This window comes from Myotis myotis, unplaced genomic scaffold, assembly GCF_014108235.1.
Source record: "Myotis myotis isolate mMyoMyo1 unplaced genomic scaffold, mMyoMyo1.p scaffold_m19_p_16, whole genome shotgun sequence".
NCBI classification, from domain to species: Eukaryota; Metazoa; Chordata; class Mammalia; order Chiroptera; family Vespertilionidae; genus Myotis; species Myotis myotis.
In genome coordinates, this window is record NW_023416320.1 from 28,355,791 (window position 1) to 28,378,773 (window position 22,983).

The 22,983-nt window shown below is 43.2% G+C and overlaps 1 protein-coding gene, 1 non-coding gene and 2 pseudogenes across 3 annotated transcripts; all 4 read right to left on the minus strand.

Annotated features, from left to right (window-relative positions):
* Positions 1–5,272: 5,272 nt before the first annotated feature.
* On the minus strand, positions 5,273–6,645 carry RPS20 (ribosomal protein S20). Of its 2 annotated transcripts, none has more exons than XM_036338260.1 (4): positions 6,485–6,645; positions 6,153–6,252; positions 5,799–5,872; positions 5,273–5,492 (listed from the first exon to the last, which is right to left on the minus strand). In XM_036338260.1, exons 1-4 carry the CDS (start codon positions 6,485–6,487, stop codon positions 5,310–5,312), a joined length of 360 nt encoding a protein of 119 aa, XP_036194153.1. In that variant the 5' UTR covers positions 6,488–6,645; the 3' UTR covers positions 5,273–5,309. The 2 variants fall into 2 exon arrangements, with proteins under 2 accessions (XP_036194153.1, XP_036194152.1); XM_036338259.1 differs by having other exon boundaries at positions 6,387–6,607.
* On the minus strand, positions 5,939–6,004 carry LOC118671042. The gene has a single exon (XR_004972572.1). It is a non-coding gene; the product is annotated as a small nucleolar RNA U54 (small nucleolar RNA).
* Positions 6,646–15,256: 8,611 nt separating the features above from the next.
* LOC118670800 lies at positions 15,257–17,748 on the minus strand (annotated as a pseudogene).
* Positions 17,749–19,021: 1,273 nt separating this feature from the next.
* LOC118670499 lies at positions 19,022–19,781 on the minus strand (annotated as a pseudogene).
* Positions 19,782–22,983: the final 3,202 nt, after the last annotated feature.

Sequence of the window (22,983 nt, forward strand, 5' to 3'; positions counted from 1 at the left end):
ATTTTTATTTTTCATCTCTCAGAAAATGACAGTAAGGATACTTACAAGTAAGAAAGGTTGGGGATCCAATAGGCATATTCCCGGTATTCGGTGGGGCTCCCACTAAGTGAAATGTGATTTCGCCCTCTCCTGCCAGGCAACCCAGAGCCCTCGGACTGTGACATTGGGGACACCTTCTCCTCTCCTGGGCCTTGGGCCCAGGCCAGCTCCCTGAACCCTCCTTTCTTCTTTGTGGAGGCTCCCAAGGATGCTTTCCTCTCAGTGGCAAACCCCAGAGTCTCTCCTTTGGGCTTTTTATTCTCCAAAACAGGATTCTCTTCAGCTCCCACTTTCTTATAAGGCCCTTTCTACTTAAAGGGTTTCTTATTAGCGAGAAGCAGACATTATGAAATAAGAAGGCACAAAGTCCTGGTCCTCCAGGGTCCAAATCCGGATCCAACAAATAGAAAGCCCATGGGCTCCTGCTCTCTCTCTGCATCCTCCTGAGAGGAGGTTTCAACAGAGACCCCTCCTCCTCACTCCCAATACCAAAGGGATGGTGGGTTTAGTTGAATTTTCTTTGAGAGATGTCCATGGTTGTAAGTTGATTTTAAAATAAATGAAAATTATAGACAATAAGCACATTTCCTTGTTTAGTAAATGAAGTAGGATTTCCATTTTAATTCAACTCCTCACCATTTGGTGTTTGTTATAACTTCAGGAATTGTTCACTGATTTTGCAAAATTTTATACATTATTGTGATTATAAAAATATCTTAAGGTTGAGTAGATTTAAAACAATATAATGACCTTCAGTGCTGTTGATAAGTGAGTTAAGGTCACAGAGTTTTATGGTGTTGTTTTTTCATATATACTTTTCTTATTATTTCAGAGAGGGAGAGATAGAAACATCAATGATGAGACAGAATCATTGATCGGTTGCCTCCTGCGCGCCCCACACTGGGGATCAAGCCAGCAACCTGGGCATGTGCCCTGACCAGGAATTAAACCCGTGACCTTCTATTTCACAGGTTGATGCTCAACCACTGTGCCATACTGGCCAGGCAAGGTAACAGTTTTATAATTGAATGAGATCTGAAGTATACATCACTGCAGGTGTGAATACATTTCCACCAACTACACAGGCAGATTAATGACCAAGGAGGCTATTTTAGTAAATTTTCAAGTAAAAAAAAAATTGCCCTCAGGAATCTCTTCAAAGTTGCAGTTAAATTGTGTGATGATTAAAATTTGCTGTAATAAATTTCATACCAATTCTGAGTTCCTGGGATTAATAACGAACATACAAAGATATTGTGCCGCGAGTGAGTTCTGGGACCTCCTGCAGAACTGAAGAGACAGGGGCAGGGTGGGTGGAGAGGTCCTGAGGGCTGGTCTTAATGCCACTACTCCTTATAAGGGGCCAGGCAGTGCCAGGGTAGGGCACCACGCTCTCCAGTCCCAGATAAAAGGCAAAGAGAAGGAATGCCATAGCCGCTGTGTTCGAAAGGCATGAGGAAATGAAATGGAGGCAAGGGGGTGGTACAATTCCCCTTGGTTCTGAAGAGAAGAGAGCTGAACATGATCCCAGATTTATTTCATTATTACAGCATACAGCTCTCGCCCTTCACAACACCCACGGAACTTTAAAGGAAGACAAAGAAAATAAGCAACTAGTCCCATTTGGTGGGGCTCCTTCTCTTCCCTCAATGTCCAGGACATCCTGACCACAGATCTCCACGAAGGACAGCCACAAGATGCAGGAGGAAAGGAATAGAGGAAGCTGGTTCAGTTTGTGCCCTTGATTCTCCAACCTGTTTCAACTGCTTACTTAAAAAGCAGCTAATTATTGAGGAGCTGGCAGGGGAATGAAAAGAAAAGGGGCCTTTAAAAAATAGTAAAAGAGGAAGAAGAGAATGGAAAATGCTAACAGTTCATCAGGCATCCTGTTTCTGTATCTGATAACCTACCATGTGTTGGCTAAATCAATTCAGTAGCATCCACCATCAAATGATAGAATTTTTAGATCCAACTTGGGGAAGGTTGAGCTTTTTCTGTGTAATTATAGAAAAAAGGGTGTCCACATTAGCCCAACCAGTGACTCCCAGAATCACAAGAGAGAGTCATGGTAAGCCAACTAAGTGAAGACAAGAGGTATCTGGGAAAGCTAAAGGCATTCATATGTATATGAGGGGGAAGGAGTAAGAAGGCAAGACATTTGTGAATGCCAATTTTTATAGGGAAGTATAATTGCAGAGATTAATGTCCTTGTACAGACTAAATGATGTCATTTACTACAGCTCACTACGTAGAATGTTTATCCTCTTTGATCTCATCTGAATACAAAAATGATGGCATGGTTGTTTGTGGAGAGGCCCACAGGATACAGACCTGCAAAGGACTGGGGAACCTCTGAGTTCTGAGATAAAAACTTTCCTGTATATTTACCCTCCACAAGAAGAGAACATTTCTTCTTTGGCACCTTCTCTCCTTTTTTGTCATTTTATTTTATTTTTTCCCTTTGGCACCTTCTTAACCTGGTTCAGGTCCCTGACTGATGTCAAATAGCGTTTCAGTACAAGTAATGTATCACAGAAAAGAGAGCACCGAACTGTTTCTATATCTGAACCGCTGCTCATGTAAATGGCGAGGCTATTTCATTGCGAAAATGCATTCCCCATCCAGCCCCAGTAAGTTTAGTACCCACCTGGCACCACACATAGTTATTAGTGTTATTAACTGTATCCCCCATGCTGAACTTACATCCCCAAGACTGTTTTATGATTACCACTTTGTACTTAATCCCACCTTTTTTCACAAAACCCCCTCCATTCTGGCAACCGTCAGTCTCTGTATCCATGAGTTTTAAACAGTTATCTTTAGATCAATTAAAAATAAGAAAAAGAAAAAAATCGATTTACCTTCATTTATTCCTTTCCTTATATTCTTCCATTCTTTATATAAATCTGGGTCTGACCTATATAATTTCCTTCCGCCTGAAACTTTCTTCTAATTTTCCAGGAAGGTCTGTTGGCAATGAATTCCCTCAGGTTTTGTTAGTCTGAAAAAGTCTGGATTTCTCCTTCATTTTTAAAGGATAATTTCTTTCAACACTAAAGATTTACTCCATTCTCTTCTTGCTTGTATGGCTTCCGTAGAGAAAGCTGCTGTATTCTTATCCTTGTTCCTCTATAGGCAAGTTACACACACACACACACACACACACACACCCTCCTTCCCACCTGCCCATGGATTCTTTCCGTTTTCTCTTGTCTGCTTTTTCTAGTTTGAAGAGGATATACCTAACTATAGATTTTTAGGTATTTAACTGGCATGATGTTCTCTAAAATTCTTGTATTTGTAGTTTGGTGTCTGTCAATAATTTTGGAAAACTACCAGATATTACTTCAAATATTTCTTCTCCATTCTTTCTTTCTGGCATTCCAATTATGCATGTTACAACTTTTATAATTATCCCATAGTTCTTAGATGTTTGGCTCTGTTTTTTCCACTTTAAATTTTAGTTTGAGAAGTTTCAATTGACCTATCAGCAAGCTCACTGACTTTCCTCTGCTGTCTAGTCCACTGATGAGCCCATCAAAGACATTGTTACTGTGATGTTGACTTCTAGCAGTTTTGATTCCTTTTTAGTTTCCATTATCCATGTTCATAAGTGTTACCTTTTTCCATGAGCCTTTCCCACATGCATGTTATTTCTAATTACCTTTCCCATAATTTCATTATCAGTGTCATATATGTTCTGATGGCTGCTTTATTTCTGTCAGTGTTCTTGCCTTCTGGCATACTTTGAAATGTTTAAAACTTGAAATCTGGATGTCTTACCAGGTAATAAAACGGAGGTAAATAGGTCATTTATGTAAGGGTTTGTTACTCTGGCTAGGAGCTGGAATGTGTTTACTGTTTGTTGCAACTATAAGCACGAATAGGCTTCAAATTCCTCTAGTGGGGTTTTTTCCTCCTCTCTTGATTTTGGGACTTCTCTTGAATTACTGTCTTGCAGCTCTCAGCTCTAATCCATTATTACTAGTTACTACTTTTTATGAAGTGCTAGGTCATGGGTCAATAGGGAATTTTCTAATCAAGTCTCAGTATTTTAGTTGTCCCATCTCAGGGGTGTGGGTCAGAAGCATTATCTGACCCCTCTTCCCAGTATAGCTTTCCGTTTTTTACTCCCAGCCCCTCTCCTAGCTTCAGCATCCTCCAAAATCCCTGCCGACTATAAATTTTAGTTTTCCTTGAGACTGAAAGGCTGAAGGATAAATCAGGGCTGGGTTCTCTTCCTTGGATGGGATGTTTCAGAACTGACTCTTCAGTCCCTTCCCTTGGAGGTCAGGCCTTTGTTAGGGAGAAGGGGCTCAGTGTTTCCCTATGGCCGTTTACCCCAGACAATTCATTCACTCAGGGAGCTTTTTGGAACCCTTCTGGGAACCTACCTGGGGGGGTCCCCTGAGGGAAAATCTGTTAAGTATGGGCCCTTCACCATGATTATAGTTTTCACTTTCATGCCAGTCTGCAAGCAGCCTCCAATAGTCAAAATTGTTTCAGTCGCCAACAAGATTGACAGCAGCTTCTGCTCCAGGCATCCTATGGTTGTGACCAATTCTCTAGATTTGGGGATGGTGGCTTGCCCTGTGACCTGTTCTCTGATCGGAAAAAGAAGTTTTGACATCTGCAATATGAATCACCATTGGCTCTTAACGCTTCATCTAGGAAATTGTTACAATCCTAACTAGCTGGCAGTTAGGACTTAGAGCAGAAAGGAATCTAACTGTGGGGTGTCTATTATTTAGCATCTAAGCTAGGGCATTTTTATTTTAAAGAGAGAAACGTCCATATGAAATGCCCATCAGCCCACCCGCCCCCAACATGTGCCCTGACCAGGAATCCAACCACCGCCTTTTGGTGTGCAGGACAATGCTCCACCTAACTGCGCCACATTGGCCAGAACTAGTCTAGGGCATTTTTGAGAGTAAAAGGGAGACTTCATCAGAACTCCTTACCAAAAGAAAAAATGTGTTGTCTCTGTAGTCATTTTAAAATAAAAATCCTACACTTTTACAAAGCTGTTCACGCCAACGTTCTCAGATCTCTAGCCAGAATTAGAGTAAGTCCTCCTATAACTATGGACGTCATTTCTACTAATCATCTTATAGTCATATAAGGAAGCTCACATCACATCCACTGTGCACTTTAGAACCATGCCAGAAACCTTTTATACTACAAACCGATACCCCTAGGATCTGCCACCATCACGAATAAAAGTCAGCAAAGCTTAAACAACGAATAGCCAATTTATTACAAAGCCTGATTTACGCATCTGCAATGGTGACCTCGACCTCCACCCCCGGCTCAATGCTGATGGACGTGATCTGCTTGACGATCTCGGAGGGGCTGTGCAGGTCGATGAGCCGCTTGTGGATCCGCATCTGGAACCGGTCCCAGGTCTTGGACCCCTCCCCGCAGGGCGTCTTCCTTGTGGTGATTCTCAGCGTCTGCAGGGAAGGAAGGAAGGAAGCCAGGCGTTTACGGCTTTGTGCTCATGGCCGGGGCACCTGGAAGCTACGCTGAAGGGCTCCCCCTTAGGCTCCCTCCTCCCCACAGCAGGTTCCAGAGGCTTTCAGTTCACAGCGAGCCCCTTCCCCGCAGCACCCCCCGACCCCCCGCCCCCAGCAACAGCGGCCAGGAGGCCCCCACTCCCCACCTGCAGAGGAAGCTCCGGGCTGCCAACCCCGCCTCCCAAGCCAGGCCCCGGCCCCCCACAGCCACCCTCGTCAGCAAGCGCGATTCACTTCACGCACCTTGGTCGGCATCCGCACGGGCCCCTTCACCTTGAGATTCTTCTCCTTGGCGCCTCTGATCAAGTCCGCACACACTACGGAGAAAGCACGCCCTTGAGTTCATTCGAAACGGCCAGCCCCCCCCAGGAAACGCTGCCCGCCGCCGGCTCAGAATAGCGTACAGAACTATCACCGCCACTCAACGAGCAACCGTCTCCTCATCGCCAACCGCGGGGTGCACGACACGGTGAAAATGAAATCTCTATAACCTTTTGTCTCCTCAAAGGCAAGCGACCCGGCCACCTTCCTTCCGGGTCCATCTTGCCCAGAACGAGTGACCCTCCCGGCCCCATGTCTCCCCCCGAAGCGACCGACCCTTCTCCAGGGACTTGACGTTGCGGCTGGTCAGCGTGATTCTGATCCGGTGAATCGCCACCTCCGGCTCCACGGGCGTCTTCCCGGTGTCTTTAAACGCCTATGGCCCGAGGGAGAACAACAGCAGAGGAATTCTGTCAGGTCTGCCGCGTCTGGGGACGAGCGTCAGCACAAGCCTCCCGGGCTCCTCCGCCATTGCCGGGAGCCCGGGACTAGTGAGTCTCGTCTACTCACCGCCTCCCCCCAGCCCGGCATCCGTCCCCAGGAGCGAGCGAGGCGCGGGCCCGAGTCCCGCGACCGCCACCACCGCGCGGCGCCGCCCTCCGCCTCACCATGGCTGCGGCGCGGCTTCCTGACCGACTTGTTCCTCGGCGAGAGCGAACAGCGGTGAGTCAGGAGCGGGCAGGACGGAGCTGCACTACTGCAACCACGTCTTCCTCAAAGAGAAAGGCGTGTAGCGCGCGCGGTGCTTATATAGCTGCGCGCGCGTCTGCTTCCGGGTCCCGCACGTCTCTCCGCGCTGCCCCGGAAGAGGAATGGCCCCGTTGGCGCTGGTGGCTCTAGAGGCGGCTGCGCGAGTCGGAGCTGGAGCGCCGCAGGGGTTGGCGGGAAAAGCGCGGACTCGGGCGCCCCCTGTCGGCCTGGCGGAGTCAAAGTCCCTGAAGATGCCCCGCCCCGCCTCCCCCCGCCCCGCGCCAGCGCCAGCTCAGTACCAGGACAGGGAAAATGCGACCTGCCCTAAAACCTGAGAAACTTCTTTCTGGAGAACTTACCTCTGGCGAAATGACTCCTGTGGTTTTTACAGTGCAAAACTTGCTTCCCATGCAAACCGAGTCACTCGTTCTCTAAGTGGGTAAGTTTTCTGAGTTTAACTCACATGGGGATTAGGAAAAATGCTTCCCATAACCGAGGCATGATATTTTTTAAAATTAATAGGTAGTTATTTTTCATAGCCTGAAATATCCTTTGGCCTCCCAGACCTCTATAAGCATCTACATCTTTTTCAAGAAACCACTGTATCTTCCGTTCTCCCCTTCCAGGAAAATGAGGGCGAAAATGTGTGGCTGCCTGGATTTTCCTGGAGCAGGTTGTACATCTGGAGACTCAGACTATCTACCTGATTCTAAGACATGTTATCTCCGCTCTCTTCCTATAAAGTAATGTTGGATAGGACCCTTCAACATCCCCCTAATACTGAGTATCTATAATAATCCTATATAATATAAGACTAATATGCAAATCGACTGAACGATGGAACGACCAGTCGCTATGAGATACACTGACCACCAGGGGGCACACTCTCAATGCTGGAGCTGCCCCCTGGTGGTCAGTGGGTTCCCACAGGGGGAGTGCTGCTCAGCCAGAAGCCCTGAGCTGGGCTCACGGTTGGCGAGCACAGGGGCAGTGGCGGGAGCCTGTCCCACCGCCACAGCAGTCAGACATCCCCCGAGGGCTCCCAGAATGTGAGAGGACACAGGCTGGGCTGAGGGCCGGCCTCTAGTAAAAGCATAATATGCTAATTAGACCAGACGTCCTTCCTGACGAAGCTGGGCCTGTGAGGGAAGCCTGGGTCCCGGGTGCCAAAGGGAAGCCAGTGCCGGCAGCCGGGGGACGGAAGGCCTACTCTTGCACGAATTTCGTGCATCAGGCCTCTAGTCTATTCATAATCACGTATGGGACAAAGTACAGTGGAAAAGCCAAGAGTAGTCAACTGACCTAGGCGGCCAGGAGTGTAGTGGGGACATAGATACAGTAAACCCTCGATTTTGCGGACTTTGATTTAACAGACAAAATTTCCTATCCCTATGTCCTGTGAAAATTAACACCCCTGTTAATTTTAAAATGCTTTAAACCAAGATTTGCTTATAATTAAATTAACAGGTTATTTTTTTGTTATTCATTCGCTGTTATTTCTAACACATTTTAGCAACAAGGCCATGTGTTGGGAAAACCATTGTAGTAATTTTGCCGACATAAATATCACCTTTCTACAACTGTAGTCTGCCTACTTATATCCAAGAGGCACGGCTAATAAACAGTGTCCGGCGAACCGTTAGCACGCGGTCACTCGGCATTGGTTCTGTTGTGGACTTTCTGCAGCAGTTTTAACGTGGGCCTGTTCGATGTTGCCCCTTGCTGCGCTAAGCCACATGCCAGTCTGTGCGTTTGTTTACTTGTGGTGACTGGTGAAGTCACGCATTGACTACACCTGTTCAGCATAAATTTAAAATTACAGTAATGCATATAGAAAACCTTTGTGTGAAATTAAACTTTTCGTACACAATTCTAATTACACAGACGTGCCTACGTAAGTAAAAACAGGTAAACTAACTAACTTGTCCATTTTTAAACATACCCTTTCGAAAAACCTACTTTATTACATAATGGACTTTTGCTTTTAACGGACACCTCCTCGTCTGGAATTAGTCCGTTATATCAAGGTGTTACTGTCCCTAAATATGAAGGGCTGCTTAAATAGAATGAAGTACAGGGCAGAAGGAAGAGTAAATAATCTCATTAGTTTACATGTGAACCACTGAGTGCAGAAGAGTCATTTGCTCAGACAGGAATTGGTGAATGACAGCTCTGACCCCTCCAGTTAGGACTCTTTCTCGAACCTTTCTCTTCTGTTCCTTGGAAGGAAATTATATTTAAAATGCTTATAAAATAATAGCATTGATTTACTTATTGGATGATAACTGGCTTTCTTTGGCTTACAACGAATATATATATATATTAGATTTTGCTGACATTTGACAATTCATTTACGTGTGAAAATGTGGATATTGTCCAGTAGAGTTATTCTAAAATGTCATCCACTGGCTGTAAATATTAGTAGAATTTCCAGCCGAAAAACAAAAATCTGCATTCTTGCTGTATTGGCTGTAACCAAAATGAGACTTCATAATTTAGGGCTTTCACTTAGCAGTGCATGGTTATCAGCAAACAAAAGTGCAATTGCCTAAGCTCCCCGGGATGTGACCAACCACCATTGCATTGGTACTGAAGGTGAATGCGCATTTTCTTTTTTTTTAATTTTGTTTTATTGCTTAAAGTAATACAAAGAGTATTACATATGTCTCCTTCCCCCCCCCCCCGACATCCCCCCCCCCCGACCTCCCCTACCCCCCAGTGTCTTGTGTCCATTGGTTATGCTTATATGCATGCATACAAGCCCTTCGGTTGAATGCGCATTTTCACAGCTTACAGCAGCATTCCCATTTTACCAATGCTCAGAGGACAAGCAGAAATTCAATGATGGAGTGCTTGAGAAGGCCATTGGTGATTTGTTCCAATAAAAAATATCTGCATCTATTCTTAGGCTTGCATTCCCCTTCAAGCACTTGAGGAAATGGAGAACAAATTAACTTCCCTGACCGTAGAAAAAGAATTTCAGTATAGACAAAGGCAAAATGTGGCCAGGAATGCATGGGAAAAACTGTTGATGTGACTGGAACTAAGGAAACAGCTGGTTAAGATAATATGAGACAAATGTAATGAAAACCTCACTATTTTTAAGTTGATAAGCAGTTTCAAATATTTTGTTGTGTTTTTCTCTTGAAAGTTAGCAGCTGCTATAGTCCCCAAATCTTAATTTAATAAGTAATATTTTAATATTAGATGTAAGATGTTCATTAAAGAAAAAGTACAATTTAAAAGGATGCACAAAAGAAGAAAATGCCACCAGTCAGAAATAAACCACTGTTTATACCTTCAAGTGTGTATGTATCTCGTTATATTCTATACAGGATTTGGTAAGTTGCTTTATTCACAGAATATTTTGTTACAATAAGTATACTTCTGCAACATCCCCTTTAATGACTGAACTATATGAATGGTTCATCATAACTTATTGAACTAGTCCCCTATTTTTAGACATTTAGGGTGTTTTTCTGTTTTTCACTCTTGTGAACAGTACCAGGGGATACATGCTTCTATCTATGACCAAGGTTTCTCAGTCTCAGCACAATTGACATTTTGGGCTAGATAATTCTTCGTTGTGGGGGATTATCCACTGCATTGTAGAATGTTTAGTGACATTTCTGGCCTTCACCCACCAGATGCCTGTAGCAACCTTTCCCCTCCAGTTGTGACAATAACAAGTCTCCAACATTCACTCCCCTGTGGCCCCCCACCATGAACCGCTGCTGTAGATGAATCTTTTAGCTCATTTTAAATGTCTTGGATCAATTGCTACATATACTTATGCGTTGATAGCTTAATCAAAGAATAAGCATATTTTAAATACTTTGGAATTGGGTAAATTGCCCTCAGGGAAGGTTATACCAAATAAACACTTCTTCTAGCAGTATGATGGAGATTTTGTTTCTTTGTAAAATTTAAAAATATTCCTAAGACCATTACAAACTTTGTTTTGAATATCTCTAGCCATAACCTTCCATGACCAGTTGTCATAGTCCTTTACAAGTTACTTGTAAAGACTTTTACTGCAGTGATTTGTGTCTTCCTGCGTTCAGCCACCTACTGGTCTTTTGCTGCAATGACAGTGTCGTCATACTACTTCCAAAAGGAAACGTAAAGCATGAAAAACTAATTCAGGGTACACGTGTGTATTTATGGATAACATCATGACAGCAAAATGTCAAATGAATGCGCACGACTCTGTTTAGACACTGTTTGCTGAAATTTTGGTCTAAATAAATTTATGTTAAAACGTTAAAGTCTGAAATTGAAGAAAAACCAGAGAGTTTTAGCAAAGAATGCTATTTGCCTTCTCTTGTGAGATGATTGGAACCTATGGCTTTAACCACACAGTAATTCTGCTGTGTTGCTTTTATGTGCTGGACAGCCTCAACTACGGCCCCAGTGACCCCCACCACCTGCTATGCACACCACCTGGAATGCTCTCCTTTTTTTTTTTTTAAATTTATTTATTTATTTATTTATTTTTTATTGCTTAAAGTATTACCAAGAGTATTACATATGTCTCCTTTTTTTTTCCCCCCGCCCTTGACAATCCCCTGGCCTCCCCTACCCCCCAGTGTCTTATGTCCATTGGTTATGCTTATATGTATGCATACAAGTCCTTTGGTTGATCTCTTACCCACCCCACTCCTGCCCACCCACCCTCCCCGGCCTTCCTGCTGTAGTTTGACAGTCTGTTTGAGGCAGCTCTGCCTCTGTATATATTTTTGTTCATAAGTTTATAATGGTCTTTATTATCCAGAAATGAGTGACATCATGTGGTATTTTTCCTTCATTGACTGGCTTATTTCACTTAGCATAATGCTCTCCAGTTCCATCCATGCTATTGCAAATGGTAAGAGTTCCTTCTTTTTTACAGCAGCATAGTATTCCATCCTGTAGATGTACCACAGTTTTCTAATCCACCCATCTACTGATGGGCACTTAGGCTGTTTCCAGATCTTAGCTATGGTAAATTGTGCTGCTATGAACATATGGGTGCACATATCCTTTCTGATTGGTGTTTCTGGTTTCTTGGGATATATTCCTAGAAGTGGGATCACAGGGTCAAATGGGAGTTCCATGTGTAGTTTTTTGAGGAAACTCCATACTGTCTTCCATAGTGGCTGCACCAGTCTGCATTCCCACCAGCAGTGCACAAGTGTTCCTTTTTCTCCACATCCTCTCCAGGATTTGTCGTTTGTTGATTTGTTGATGATAGCCAGTCTGACAGGTGTGAGATGGTACCTCATTGTTGTTTTGATTTGCATCTCTTGGATGATTAGTGACTTTGAGCATGTTTTCATATGTCTCTTGGCCTTCTTTGTGTCCTCTTTAGAAAAGTGTCTATTTAGGTCCTTTGCCCATTTTTTGATTGGATTGTTTATCTTCCTTTTGTTAAGTTGTATGAGTTCCCTATAAATTTTGGAGATTAGGCCCTTATCAGATATGACATTGGCAAATATGTTTTCCCACGTAGTGGGTTTTCTTGTTGTTTTGTTGATGGTTTCTTTTGCTGTGCAGAAGCTTTTTATTTTGATGTAGTCCCATTTGTTTATTTTCTCTTTAGTTTCCAATGCCCTAAGAGCTGTATCGGTGAAGAAATTGCTTCAGCATATGTATGAGATTTTGTTCCTTTGGATTTTTCTAGTATTTGTATGGTTTCCCGTCGTATATTTAAGTCCTTTATCCATTTTGAGTTTATTTTTGTGTATGGTGTAAGTTGGTGGTCTAGTTTCATTTTCTTGCATGTATCTGTCCAATTTTCCCAACACCATTTATTGAAGAGACTATCTTTTTTTTTTTTTTTAAATATAGCCAACGTTCTTTATTTATTTATTTTTTAATATATTTTTTATTGATTAAGATATTACATATGTGTCCTTGTCCCCACGTTACCCTCTACCCCCCACCCCCCCCACCCCCGCTCATGCCCTCACCCCCCCGTTGTCCATGTCCATTGGTTAGGCCTATATGCTTGCATATAAGTCCTTTGGTTGATCTTTCCCCCTTACCCCCACCCTCCCCTACCTTCCCTCCAAGTCCCGACAGTCCAATCAATGCCTCTCCGTCTCTGGATCAGTCCTTGTTCATCAGCTTATGTTGTTCATTATATTCCACAAATGAAGTGAGATCCTGTGGTATTTATCCGCTCTCAAGTTCCATCCATGCTGTGGCAAATGGTAAGAGTTCCTTTTTCTTCTTCCTTGAAGAGACTATCTTGACTCCATTGTATGTTCTTGCCTCCTGTGTCAAATATTAATTGAGCGTATTGGTTGGGGCTGATTTCTGGGCTCTCTATTCTATTCCATTGATCTATATGTCTGTTCTTGTGCCAGTACCAGGCAGTTTTGAGAACAGTGGCTTTGTAATACAGCTTGATATCTGGTATTGTGGAATACTCTCCTTTTGAGTGTAGAACCTGTGACTTGCTTCTAAACACTAGAATTTGGCAAAAGTGCTAGGCCGTCACTTCCCTGAATAGGTTACAGAGGATTCTGACTTCTGTCTTGCTAACAGACTCTCGCCCTAACTAGCTTTTGATGAAGCGAGCAACCACATTAGGAGTCGCTGTATGGAGAGGCTCATATGACAAGGAAATGAGGGCAGCCCACGACTGACAACCAGCAAGGAACTGAGGCTCTTGGTTCAACAGCCCCAAAAGAATTGAAATTCTGCCTGGCTGGTGTGGCTCAGTGGTTGAGCATCAATCTATGAACCAGGGCACATACCTAGGTTACAGGATCAATCCCTGGTGAGGGAAGCAACCGATCAATATCTCTCTCACATTGATGTTTTTCTCTCTCCCTTCCTCCCTCTCTAAAATCAATAAAAATAAATAAACTCTTTGTTTAAAATTGCCTCATTTTGTCATGGATTATTTTGCTTGTTAAATGCTGTGTGCCCTGGCTGGTTTTGTGCAGTGGATAGAGAGAGGGTCAGCCGGTGGACTGAAGGGTCCCGGGTTCGATTCCGGTCAGGGGCATGTGCTCAGGTTGCAGGCTCCGTCCCCAGTAGGGGGCGTGCAGGAGGCAGCCGATCAATCATTTCCTTTTATCATTGATGTTTCTATCTCTCCCTCTCCCTTCATCTCTGAAATCAATAAAAATATATTTTTTAAAAAGTTGTGCTTAAAATCCACAAATTAAAAAAAAAGCTGCATTACAATATTGTTTTTCTGCTTACTGAGGTTTTTTTGCGCCATAGTAAATGTTACACCGAGGTGAATACCTCCCAAGGCCTCAGCCTGGCCCTGCCTCTGATGGGCACATGTTAGAAGAAGCAGCTGTGGTGCGGCACAGGGGACACCGGAAAGGAGTTGGGAGGACATCCGCAAGTGCAAACGCTACCACTTACTGGGCAGCCATCTCTCAGGAGTCATGGCATCTACATGAGCCTTATTTCACTCATTTGTAAAAGGAGAGTGTTGAACTAGATGATCTTCCAATTATGAAAATCGATTGTGTGGAACCAAACAGATTCAAGGCTATCTCTTCACCATTAACATATTGCCAGGTGTGCAAGATGCCTTCTGCCTTCTCTATCCCTCCTTCCTGCTCCCAACACAAGGGGGCTCAGATTTAGAGTCATTGGGGTGGGGTGGGGGGTCAGCTTAAAATAGCAGAGAAAGGTCTCTTCTCCCCATTTCAAGTCCTTTGCTCTATGGTGACTGTCCATGGGATTTGGCCAGGTATGTACAGTCTCAGTTCTTTCACTCAAACGTGACCCAATTTAGATTATAAATGTTATGAGCTTACTCCAGGAGAAGTCTAACCCATGATAGTGGAAAGCTTTGTATTGGATCCTCTTAGAGCTTTAAACAGTATTGGGCACAGATTTAATAACCTGAAGTTACAAGATAGTCATAGGCCCTTTCCTAGATTTTTATTAAGGGATGGGAAAAGGTGATTTGACACAGTGCAGCTGAAATCAGTTACTGGTGGTGGGGGGTGGGGTGGGGGGAAATGAAAACTTTTCCATATCTGTACCCTCCTGGATTGGGACTCATCAAGAAACTGATTGCTTAGAAAGACCTTCCACATTCTGAGATTATTTTTTTAAGTTATCCCTGGTTTCTTGGAGTAATTTTATGATTTCATTATGGAATGGATTTAGAATTATATCAAACGCCTTTTCATTAACTCAGCAGGTGTTTATATGATTTTTCGATCTATTTTGATCTATTAATAGGTGGAGCCTTTTTTTAAAAGGGATATGTATTTTTAAAAAATATATTTTTTTATTGATTTCAGAGAGGAAGGGAGAGAGAGATGGAAACATCAACGATGAGAGCGAATCATAGATCATCTGCCTCCTGCACACCCCACACTGGGGATTGAGTCTGCAACTCGGGCATGTGCCCTGACCAGGAATCAAACCATGACCTCCTGGTACATAGGTTGACACTTAACCCCTGAGCCATGCCGGCCGGGCAAGGCACCCTATTTCTAATATGCAGTTCTTCAAGTACTCATGAGGTAACATTTTCCTATTTTTCTTATTTGTTTCCTATATGCATTTTCTTTCTTTCCTTTTCTTAGCAACTTTCTTTTCCGTCAACCTTATTTCCATTCTGTTAAGATTTTGTGGAAGAACAGCTTCAGATCACTCACTGATGGTTCCTACCCCTGAGTGGCCTGAGCAGTGGGGGCTGCAGACCCGTCTTCGGTAGGAAACTGCTAAATAGGCACACACATGCCCGCCTCCAGGGCCATCTGCGACCCCAGTTGAGCAGCAGTGAACTTGGGCGCTGGAGCAGTCCATCCACCCTGAGACTCCTCCTTGGTCACAGCCTTTGCAGCGGTGCCTGCTCTTCCTTTTCAGCCTCTTCAGGATCTCTCCAGAAGCAGTGATCAGGCATGACTTCCCATGGGTGTTCATGGGAGAGGGTGCCATGTGTGTTCAGTGCTTCCCAGGCCAGCATCTACCACACCAGACCCACTGAGTGAGCCTCCTTGTTGTTGCCAGGGATGGCAATGCCCACATAACACAGAGGAGAGTCTGTGTTACACAAAGCAACGGTAGGCAGGTTAACATAAGACGCCTCTGTGAGCCGCTGGGGGTCAGCCCTGGGATCATAACCACCAGAAGTCTCGGCTCCAGGAAGGCTGCCTGGATCTGGTTGGTGAAGGGTCTAGGGGTGAAGCAGCAGCAACAGGAGGGCTCCAGAGGCAGCAGCAAACTTCAGCACAGCTCGCTGGCCATACTCCTGGGTGATATGACTGACGTTAGTGGGGTTTTCAATGGCAACAATGGCACGAGCTGCCAGCAGAAGTTTCTCCCAGGTTCTCTTCAGATTTTTTTAAAAAATATATATTTATTGATTTCAGAGAGGAAGGGAGAGGGAGAGAGATAGAAACATCAATGATGAGAGAGTATCATGGATCGGCTGCCTCCTGCACGCCCCACTCTGGGGATCCAGCCCGCAACCTGAGCATGTGCCCTTGACTGGAATTGAACCCAGGACCTTCCAGTCCCCAGTCCAATGCTCTATCCACTGAGCCAAACCAGCTAGGGCCCTCTTCAGATTTGTGATGTAGATGCCATCACTGTTCCTCTTGTAGATGTACTGTTGCATCTGGAAGTCAAGGCTGGTGCCACCTAAGTGGGTTTCTGCTGCCAGGAAATTGAGGACATCCCCTGCCTTCATTTGCAGAACACCAAGGGGTCTGGACGTTGTGAGAGTTTCCCTTTACGTTACGTGGGAACTGAGAACATCACCATACGGGCCCCTCTCTGGGTATCGAGGAACGGGTATATGCATTTTCTTTATCATGAATTGACTTTTTAAGATTTTTACCCGTTTCTTGCCTTGGTCGGGTGGCTTGGTTGGAGCGTTGCCCTATACACCAAAAGGTTGCAGGTTTAATTCCCAGGCAGGGCACATACCTGGGTTGCAGGTTTGATCCCTGGTCTGGTACATATAGGAGGCAACCGATAGATATTTTTCTCTCACATCAATGTTTCTCTCTCTCTCTCTCTCTCTCTCTCTCTCTCTCTCTCTCTCTCTCTCAAATTAATAAAACAACAATATACCCTGACCAGTTTGGCTCAGTGGCTAGAACGTCAGCCTGTGGACTGAAGAGTCCCAGGTTCGATTCCGGTCAAGGGCATGCACCTTGGTTGCGGGCACATCCCCAGTAGGGAGTGTGCAGGAGGCAGCTAATGGATATTTCTCTCTCATGGATGTTTCTAACTCTCTATCCCTCTCCCTTCCTCTCTGTAAAAAATCAATAAAATATATTTTAAAAAATAAATAAATAAAACAACAATATATCCTCAGATAAGGATTAAGAAAAAGAATTTTCTTCATTTTTCTATTAAGGTATGATGATGTTTCATTTTTATTTGTGTGTGTTCTTTATAGAAAAAAATTAACCTATTGTCAGTCACATTTTGAACAAAGTTTTCTCAGCCAATTATCTGTATTTATATTTTTATATCCAGAAGTTAGACTTTTTATGTAATGAAATATGGCCACCTCCTTTATAGTTTTTTCACTGTTTTTATAAAAGCATAGGAACTCCTTCCTCCTTCTAGTTTGTATTAACTACTCAAATCCATTTCTTCCAGTTTTACAGACGCTCTTTAATCCATCTGGAAATGATTTGGGTATGTGGTATGTAAGTTATTTATTTTAAAAAACATATAGTTTTAGTAGAACTGTTGGTGGTAGGCTAAAAGTTCCTTGAAAACAGGAAGCATGACATATTCACTCTGTTTTCTTGACTTTCCCAGACAGAAGAATGACTGAATACAGCCTCTCTCTCCTCGGGGGATAGCACCCCAAGCCGCAGTCAGGAAGAGTGGGTTCCCCCCACTCCCCTCTGTTTGGAGACACTAACTGCCCGTCCCCTTGCTAGTATCATGGCATCTCCCCACGGGCGCTTCTGCCCCAGTTGTCTGTTAAGGACATCTTACACATTTGCAGAATCAGGGAAAAGGCGACCCAAGATGTGAGCCCCCTTGTGCCTCTTTTCTTTCAATTGTTGTGATTTCAGTTGTTCATATAACCCTCCACCCTCCCCAATGGTAATTTCTCCTGGCAGGCACCTCGAAAGATCTCCTTCAGTCCCAAGGGCGGCCTAGGCTACTTTCTCTTTGCCCTCACGTTCTCTTCAGGATACATTTCTTTTCCATTGGAACAGCTTCTCAGCGAAGGAGAAGCCATTATTTCCTGGGTGCCTTTTTATCTTTGTGGTTAGGAGAGGTGGAGGGTTGGTGGGTGATGGCTAACTATTAGCGATCCTTAGTGATCCTTTCCATGAAGTCTTTGAGACTTGGTTTAAATAAGATCCTGAACAGACAGACACTCCCACTGTCCTCACTGGTGCCTGAAGTTGTGAGTTCCTACTCCAGGTCCACCTCTGGGACACTCATTAAAGAATTAAAAAACAAAACAAAACACCCAATACTTTGCTTTTAATTTTTTTAATTTACCTTTATTGTTGAAAGTATTACAGATGCCCCCCTTTGTACCCCCATTGATGCCCTCTACCCTGCTCCTGCCCCCTTCCCAGGCCTTCACTCCACTATTGTCTGTGTCCATGGGTTATGCATACTAGTATATGCATATGAGTTCTTTAATTAATCTCTCCCCACCCTTCCCTCTGAGATTCATCAGTCTGTTGCATGTTTCCATGTTTCTGGATCTATTTTTAGTCATCAGTTTATTTTGTTCATTAGATTCCACATATAAGTGAGGTTGTGATATTTGTCTTTCTCCGACTGGCTTATTTCACTTAGCATAATACTCTTCAGGTCCCTCAATGTTGTCTCAAAGGGTAATAGATGCTTCTTTTTTATAGCTGCATAGTATTCCACTGTGTACAGAATGAAATACAGGGTTTATTTGTGGGAGGGGAGGGGCAGCCAGGGTCTAACACTGTTCTCAAAGGGTTCTCAAATTAGGCACACTTGGGAATTTGAGTGAAGTATCAGTAGGCTGGCCCTGGGCAGGGACTGGGTTTGTAGACAGCCTGGATGGGGTTCTAGCACTCAATCCTCACACCAGAAACCTAAAGCACAACTGTAAAAAGTCCAACTTTTGGATGGAATGTAAAGAGCTGAAATGACCAAAGAGGAGGGTCCAGGTCAGTGGTTTTTAACTGGGAAGCAGCACGACCACTACAGGCAGATCAGGAAACGGGGGGAGGGAGGGCTGGGTTCTGCAGAGACTATTGCCAATTAGCAGGCAGGGCCAGGGATGCTGAATGTCCAGTAAGACTGTCCTGCCTCAAATACCATGGCACCTCTGGTAATCTATCTGTGACCAAGCAAGGCTGGGATGGGCACTTTCCCCCTCTGCTGCCCATCTAGTTGGTACTGATGTCTTGCCAAGAAGTGTAAGTAACAGCTGTCCAGACCCCAGAAGCTAGAAGAGTCTGAGGAGAGACCTGAAACACAGCTGCTGGCTTGAATCCCTTTTCGCTGAAGCAGCTAGTTTATGTGAGGATGTCACTCTTGATATCATGGTGGAACTGGGTCTGTAAGTCACTCAGCTTCTTCAGTCCAGAGGGGGCCGAGAGGACGATGGTTTCAGAGCGCAGCACTCCACCTGGTAGTAAAACCTCTCCGGCTTGTCTTTGGGGTTGTAGGGAGCCTGTGACTCGTCCTCATCCAGCTCCGAGTGCTCGCTCTTTGGCCATTCCTCTGGCTTGGGGTACACTGTGTGCCCCTGCAGTCGGGTTCCACTGAGCATGCCCCTTGCCAAAGCCCTTTTGTGGCATAGGCACGAAGTCTCGAAGTCTTGCTCCTGGCCCCCTCTCAGCTTGGCAGTGAGGATGTGTCCTATGCCACATAGTCATGGAGGTCATTATCTCGGTTCTGGGAGGTCACTGGAGTGGCCCTGGGGCTGTTGGAGATGAAGTCTCAAGAGGTGACGCGAGGAGTGTGATCTTCATTGCACCACATGTGGAGAATGAACTTCACTGAGCATTCAGGGCAGAGCTCGTCACGCGTGCAGTCCCAGGAGTACTGCAGCCTGTCCGTAGTGTCCACACTAGTGAGGGGGACTGATCCAAGCCTGTGAATGATGAACGCGTCATGAAGCAACTTGTCATCAATGGCTATTACGGGCACTTCAGTGATGAAGACCTTCTGAATAGAACTGGCCACCTCTAGGTCCTCATTCTTAATGATGAACTTGACACTCTCCTCAGTGAGCTCTGTGAGACCCATGGTGGGCTGGTTGGCACATGGCATTGCACCCAAAAACCCATCTCTCTTTAAAATTGAATTTTTATGGGCGAAGGAGGAATCGATAAAATAGGGAGAGTGGGGAGAATACAAATAAAGTAAATCTAAAAGTAGCCCTCAGTTCTAATAAAAGCCAATACTGGATAGTGGACCTGTTAAAAAAAAAGAGAGAGAGAGAGAAAAATAGCCCTAGACGGTTTGGTTCAGTGGATAGAGCTTCACCTTGCAGACTAAAGGGTCCCGGGTTCAATTCCAGTGAAGGGCACATGCCTGGGTTGTGGGCTCCATCCCCAGTAGGGGGCATGCAGGAAACAGCTTATCAACGAGTCTCACTGATATTTCTATCTCTCTTTCCCTCTCCCTTCCTCTCTGAAATCAATAAAATTACATTTTTTAAAAAATACAAAAATAAACCATTGAATGTCTCTCCATCATCTTCCTCTCCTCACACCCTACTGGAGATACTGATGAGTAACAGAATGGCCAAAACATGGACAGCAAAAAAGCCAGAAGAGAAGATCCTGAAACAATTGTATACTCAACCCTGAATTCAATGGACTCTATCACAGAAACAGAATTGCCCTAGTGATGGGTTATTCTAGCTGAAATTACAACAACAGGACACTCTGAAATGATTATGGAAAGATACACTCCGTAATTACACTCCAGTAGACAATGATAATTGTACAATTTCCCCATAATAGACCAGCATGACCCTCATCACAACATTCATTGGGAGGGAAAACAGGTTGTTTTTCTGACTTTAAAAAAAAAAAAAAAGAACTTATTCTTCAGATTGTGGCAGAATCTAAATTTCTTAAGGACTTAAAGATTACTTAATGTTTGACAAATGTTTGGTCAGACTAACTGTACAATGTGTTCTAATATGATTCACCATTCCTTAAAGGGGGAAAATCTACTTCCAGTTCTGAAGTCAGGGAATTCTGTAACTTGATTCCTCTGTAAGGGGACTTGCTTCTGGCATTCGCTGCTATTATTCTGTCAAATTTTGTTCTCCTTTCCCTTTAAATTTTTTCTGGCTGCACTCTATTATTCCACAGACCTTTAGGTTCCCCCTCTTTGTAATTCGATGCCCTATTCAGCAGTGTTCAGGAAGCTGTCTTGCTTTAGCTTAGTCCTTCTCGGCTGCTTCTGCTTTCCTTAGCTGAATGGGTAGCTTGTTTCCTCTTTTAGGCTTTTTCTCTTTTGAGGGAGCCTGTACTGTTTTATTACTCTATTTTAAAGAAAGCATGGATTTCACATAGGGAGTTGGCTCACATGTATCAAAATAATAAAAAAAGAATATTTACTTTAATCACTTTGATATTATTTCTTAAAATTCATTTCATAGAAAAAGCACATTAAAATATATCCTGAGACCCACCACACACTCATTTTCATCTTTTTGTTTTTTAATTTAGTTTTTTTAATTTTTATAATTTATATGTGAGCAGCAGTTAAAGGGTCAAATAGTGGCACTAGAATTATTGCCCCCCAAAGCCTCAAGGATGCCACACCAACTCTTGGAGTCTTGTAACCACTTTCAACTCCCTTTTGCTATTAATTTTAGTGACTAAATCTGTACCTCTGAATAACATACTTATGTGGACACTTCTTGATTTTTTTATTTTTTTAGTTTTAGGTATTATCTATTGACTTTTCTCTTTGGAAGATTAGAATTTAGTTTTATTTCACTTCTATCCGCTGTACCTATAGTCACAATTCCTCTCCATTCATCCTTCCATTATTGTTATGTTATTCCTTTGGTTAGATAAACATACAGTGTTGCTTTATTATAGCTATTATACAAGGCTATTTGAACTGAACCATTTGTTATACAATATTTGCTTTTCTTGTGTTGCCCAACTTTTTGTGTCCCCTAAAGTTAATAAAATTTGTTTCATTCTCTTTGTTTATTCTGTATTCATCATAGTTTATCCCATACTCTCCTCACACTGTGGAATATTATTTCAATCCATTAAAACACAGGTATTCATTAGTTTTATCTTCTCTGAGTCATCAGATCTGCACAATTGACAGCTTGTTATCTTCAACCATCATGGTCCTTGGAGATTCCCTTTGCCTCACTCTTTCCTGGATATTCTGTTTTCTTCTTTTCTGGTTTATACACTTGCTTTAGTAGAATACCTCCTTAAGTAGTTTTGTGAGAAAGGGTGCATAGTAGTAAATTTTTGAGACCTTGCCTGTCTCAAAAGGTCTTTAGCCAACATATACATTCAATTAATAATTTGGCTGAGTATAGAATTCTAAGTTAGAAATGATTTTCCCTCAGAATTTTGGAAATGGTAATCTCTATTGTCTTCTAGGATCCTTATCTTTTATATGTGGTCTTGTTTGTTTGTTTTTTTAATTTTTGGAAGCTTTTAGGGTTTTTCCATTGCCCCTAATGTTCTAAATTTTTGGTAATATGCCTTGTTTTTATTTGTTGTCTGGGCAATCAACACTACATCTTTTCAATCTGGAAACTTTGTTTCCTAAATTGTTTGTTGATAATTTTCGCCTATTTCCATATCTTCTATCTCTGGAACTTCTATTATTTGAATATTAGACTTTCCACACTGATCCTCCAATTGTCCTGCTCTCTTTCAATCTCTTTTACTTTTCCCCTACTTATCTTTATCCATTTTTCTAATGAGTTTTTATGTATATAATTATAGTTTTAACTTCCAAAAACTCTTTACTATTTTTTTTTTAAATCCTCCCCCCCCTTTTTTTTTCATGTAGCCAATATCTCCTTTTTATATCTCTATGAGGATAGTTAAGATTTTTTTAAATCTTCCTCTTTCATCTGAAAGGTTTTCTTTGGAAATAAAGTGGGCTGTATGCTGCTATTTAATAGTAGGGCTATAAAAAGCTACTTGGTAACTCTGAACATGTGGATGGACCTTTAAGAATGAAAGCCTCACAGTAGGTTATTCTGGTGGTTTTACCGCATAGAGGGTATTAGCTTGGTTGCCAGATCCTGCGAACTTAAAACAACCAATGTTAAAACTTTGGGGCATTCTGTGGAAAAACTCAGGTTGTATCTCAGGCTCCCCTACTGCTGGCTTAAACGCTAGGGCATCCTGAACTTCCTAGCTTCCTAACTTTTATTCCTATAATTTTCTCTTTCTCTTTGTCCTTGTAAATTAATGCTTTAAAAAAAATTCATCTGTCACATATGGGAATAAAGTGTGTTTTGCCCTTT